Source organism: Aptenodytes forsteri, unplaced genomic scaffold (assembly GCF_000699145.1).
Source record: "Aptenodytes forsteri isolate BGI_AS27 unplaced genomic scaffold, ASM69914v1 Scaffold356, whole genome shotgun sequence".
NCBI lineage: Eukaryota > Metazoa > Chordata > Aves > Sphenisciformes > Spheniscidae > Aptenodytes > Aptenodytes forsteri.
In genome coordinates, this window is record NW_008795436.1 from 75,809 (window position 1) to 80,791 (window position 4,983).

General features: G+C 44.8%; 1 protein-coding gene across 1 annotated transcript in view; it reads left to right on the plus strand.

Moving 5' to 3' along the window:
* The first annotated feature begins 950 nt into the window (after positions 1-950).
* Positions 951-4,983, plus strand: part of URI1 (URI1, prefoldin like chaperone) — an 85,287-nt gene continuing 81,254 nt past the window's right edge. The window contains exon 1 of the mRNA XM_019472527.1: positions 951-998. Coding sequence (XP_019328072.1) covers positions 951-998 — 48 coding nt within the window. The remainder of the gene's footprint in view (positions 999-4,983) is intronic.

Consider the following 4,983-nt stretch of genomic DNA (forward strand, 5'->3'; position numbering starts at 1 on the left):
CATTTATAATGTTGCTGTACTTTGCCTGATCATTGCATTTTTTCTGTCGGTTTGAGCTCGGTGAGTTTTTTTCAAATGATACCAAACATAGACCTATTATGCTGCAAAAATCGCATATTTGTTTAATGATTTCCCATTGGTATCTTTGTTGCTATGAACCAAAGCATTAAATAGAAGCTAGCGCATTAACTCTGTGTTGTTCTACATAATAAATTTGAATATCCCCAGATGAATATTTTTAACAGGGATTTTCTGAATAAAATGCATATGTGCCAGGGTATTAGTAATTACTTAAAATCAGGTTTTGACATTTAATGTTGACATCTAAAATATTTCCTTTAATTTTTGGTTGCCTCTGCAAACAGAAATAATGGCATTCGTCCTAGGGAAGGCTGGGTGGACAAATAACACTTTTACTCATAATGAAATGAAAAGCAATAAAGAAAATGTGCTAAATGTCAACAGTAAAGCATATCTTCTCTTCACGTATTATGAGGAGAATATACCTCAAAATGTGCGTACACACACAAAAATCCTTTAAGTGACTTAATGTGTTTGAATATTAATGGTTTGAATGTTAATCCATCGCAATGGTTCCATTTTTTGAAAATTGGCTATTTAAATACATTATTACCTCAATAAATTCTCTGTGGTCACTGTGGTAGCCATAGTATGAAAAATAATCATCATAAATCTGAATTTACAAAATATCTCCAAAATTGCACAGTTTTGCTGAAAGAAACAAAAGATGAAGTATTATATTATTTAACTCGATACATTTTGTCCTTGCAGGAGTTGCTTGTCTAAAAAACCAGCAGATGGAGTCTGTTGGAGGACACGAGGGTCTGGCAGTAGCCTAAGAAACCAGCTCGATTTCATAAGCGAGAGATGACTGAAAACCTTTAGCATGTGAGATGCAGTCTGGAAACCTCTGCTAAAGAAGTCGGTCGATGCTGAAGCATCTGCATTTGCAGAGAGCAGCTTTGCCGGGAATGCAGGTGAGTCGGTACGGGATCCTGTGCCCCTGGTAGGAGGGATTTGGCCAGTAGCGGTCAAAGATGGCTTGTACCATCACTGCCGCTTTCTGCTAGGTGGTGGAAAAAACAACAGGCTTCTTTTTCGGCACAGCCAACTGGTATTTTTCAGCATTAGTGGCTTTCTATTCAACTGCACAGAAGTACAGGAGCGAGGACGTCTGACGGGGTGTAGGCAGATGTGCTCCGACACGGCACGTGCCCTGGGCCCCGCGGAAGCTGTAGCCTTGCTGGGCGAGCATTGCTGGCCTGGTAGAGCGGGGTGGTGGTTTGGGTGTGAGGGAGCCGCCCTGCAGCACAGCCGCACTGCAGGGCAAAGCCGCTGGGGTGGTCTGAAGGGAAAATGAATTTCACGCTCTTATCTTTCCACACAAGATGCTGCTCAGCGCTACAACATCTGTCTAAAGGCAGGCTGTGTTGGAGAGCATCTCCATGGAAGCTCGGATGCAGGGGAGGCCAGGGCAGAGCCCATGTGCAAGGCTTGTGCATGCAGTCAGGTGGGGTGGGAAAGCCCCTTATCCCTTCTCTTCTTAGTTTTTACAACTTTTTTGTTAAAATAATTATGAGGAAAATCATGAAGCATCTCCACACTTTTGCATCCCTGAGTGTCTCTCATTATGCACAAACACATATCTTTGTCCCTGAATTTCCTGGGTTTTTAAACAGGAAGAGGATTGTTATTTGCAAGTGTCAGTGATCGCTGGGATGTTCTTTGCACGGAGTTGGCCATTCGGGCAGCAGTGTGGCAAAGCAGAGGGAGAGGAGAGGATATCTGTGGTTTCTGAGTGTTCCCCTGACACCTTGCCATAGCAGAAGGAGGGTTGTGATCAGGGACTTTGCAAAAAGTAGCAGCCAGCAGGGCCTGCAGGAGAATTACAGGCATCGCTTGTATCCCAGAACTGCGGCACTTGGGGTTACATCGTAATAACAGTAATTATAGGCAGAAGAGGGAAGACTGCTCCACCTCTGACTTTATCTGTTCCCATGACATCTATTCCTCATCATCATTTTCAGCTCCTGCCCTCTCAAGGCCCCTCTCATCCACGCCTGAACATCCTTGTGCGAGCATCTGGAAATGTTACTGGCTTTTGAATTTTTTTGGCTGCATTGTCACTCAGCCAATAGTCTTCAACAACAGTAGACCTCGGTGAGGCAAAACTTGATAAGGCTGATAAAATACTGACCCGTGTAAATCAATGAGAAGTTTTGCCATTATTATCTTCTTTCTTTGGAACTCTTATGACCAGAGTAACCTGTGCATACTGTCTTAGGTAAATGATGTATCCATGCTGCTTAGCCACAAGTGTTGTACAAGGAGAAGGAAAGAAACCAAATGACTCTCGAGTCCTTCATGAGCACCAAGAACAGGGACATCGCAGGAGTATGCGAAGGAGTGTGCCCAGGCGGCAAGTGCAGCGCAGATACGCCCTTTCACAGGGTGCAGAGTCCCGACCAGCGTACGCAGGGACTGATCCTGGGGTGCCCTCGCCTAGCTCAGAGTCAGGCATCTTTGTAGGTTTAGGAATATAGCAATGGGATTATCTTCGCTGCTAAAGCCTCAAAAAGCTGAGCACCCTAACTATGAATTACAGCCTTTCCTTTCATATCTGCAGCTGAGTTTGACATGTGTAGCTGCAGCTGTCCCTACCTCTACAGTTTTATTTGATAAATCTCATTGATGAGGGTTTTTTTAATTCCTCTCAATCTCTTTAAATTAAAAAAACGAGAGAGAGAAGTTGAAGAGCGCTGTAATTGCGAGTGAGCACTACAGAAACCTACAGCCAGCAGGCGTGCTTCAAAGGAAACGGGGCCAGCCTGGACCCTTTAGTTGCTGGCTAGCGAGGGCTTCAAATGTGTCTGCATGGTGACTGTGTTTTTTATTTTGATCCATATCAAAAGAGATTAATTGGAAGATACTAGGGATTTTGATGCATACAGCCTCTTCAATTCAGTGAGCAGAGGCCGCTGTTAGAGCAGACGCCAAGGTGGTCTCTAGCATGATGGGGTGGGTGTCCCGGCAGCAGCAGGGAGCTCACTGCCAGATTCCCCCAGTGCAGGCAGATGCAGCCCTGCTTCCTCTCCTGCGCACGGAGCTGTGGTTTGTGTTTGATCGGTATCGAGGAAAAGTTTCCTCCTCGAGGAGCAAGAGACCTGCTTGGTGCATTTAAAGCCCCGATGCTTACAGAGCAGCCTGGCTGTGCCATGTGCTCTGACCTTCCCGGGCAGCAGGCAGGGACATGGCTCTCCCCTGTGCTTGCACGTGAGTAACTTCTCTGTGCTCTTGTGTCCGCTCACGCAGTGATGCAGCCGTTGCCTGTGCTTCTGGGCACGCACAGCCAGCTGCCTGCACGCCCTCCTGCTGCTGCCTGTCTGCATCAGCCCTCATCCTCCATGCCCCAAGGAACGGGACGCAGAGAGCAGCAGCCTTCCTTTGCTTTCCCACCACCTTCCCTGGCACGCTCCCCTGCGTGGCCAGTGAATTAAGCAACTAATTTTCATTACTGTCAATGCACTTTGCACCTAACTCTAAACTACCAGTTAAAGTTGTCGATTCTGATCGGCAAAGGTACTAACTTCCAGTCGGAACTGAAAAAGCAGGTGCTAAACTTACAGAGACAATCTGTTTAATGCAACTGCGGATTAAAGCAACTGATTTATCATCTTTGTATCTTTACAAACACTAATTCTCAGGATGTAGGTCTGGACCAACTCCTGTGTGTTTGGAGTCTTCTCATTTCATCCGACCATGACAGAGTTGAGCTGCGAATCTTCAACTGTTGCCCTTGAATAGCTATCTCCCCAGAAACAGGTTGATTTTTTGGTTCAGCTGATTAATTCCACAGGATGATTAATTATTGTGTAAAGATAATTTTGTGTTTATTAGTTTGGGACATGAGAATTTATCCCTTTATTTCCTGATCTTGCAAACACAGACAGTAGCAGAGGGTTATTGTTTTTCACCAACTTCTGCTGTGGATTCTCATGTGGCTTTTCTCAGCCTGCTCACTGAATTTGGTCCTTAGCTTGCGGTGTCTCCTCAAGGCATTATCAGTCCATATATCCGTGCTCTGGAGAAGGTATTTAACATTTTTCTGTTCTAATTTCATCTGACTGAAGGTTGCATCCAAACAGTCATCGATTGTTAGGATAATTTGTCCTGGAACATACAAAAAAGATGCTTCATCCTCTGTTATTCAGTCTGAGTTGTGGCATGAGCGTCAGCATTCCTCTGCAGCAGGGGTGACCTGTGTCTGCTCGATGCATAGCAGTAGTTTAAAAAGCTAATAGTATATTTGAACTAAGAGTGAGAGAGAATATGAAAGAATATTATAATTGTGCATAACAGAAATTTCTATAATTAAAAATTGAATTCTCTGGCATTGGAGCAGAAATAGAAATTTTCTACCCAGTGAAGCTCCAAATTATTTTAGAGGGAATTAGATATATTCTTCTGGACTGTGATCACTCTGAAAGATTTTTTTTGATGCTAAACTGTATCTGAATATCGGAAAGAGCAAGCTGTGCTGTCCTCCCACCTGCTGCTAGCTTGGAAGTGGAAACATGAGAGACAAAAGTGTCATAGCTTTTGGATTTGCTGCACAGTTATGTTCTCTCTTCATGCGTTTATAATGTGGGAAATACCTTCTATAACCACTGTGTATTTTCATGCACACATTTTTTCATTGTGTTTGAGCCAAGATGGCTATTGGCTTTATATGCAGTTGCATCCTGAGAAGCTGCTTTTATGGGTTAGTAGTTGAAAGGTGCAGGAGGTTCCTGCTACAGGACAGACAGCTCTGTGTGAACAGAGACCTGCAGAGCAGGCTGAGCGTTTGTGATGTGAGATACCGGTGTGTCCAGGAGCTGCGCGGCCTGGGGATTCCCAGATGTGCCGTCTTGCAGTCCCTCCAACGCAGCGGCAAAACTGAAGAACACCCCCCCCCCTTTT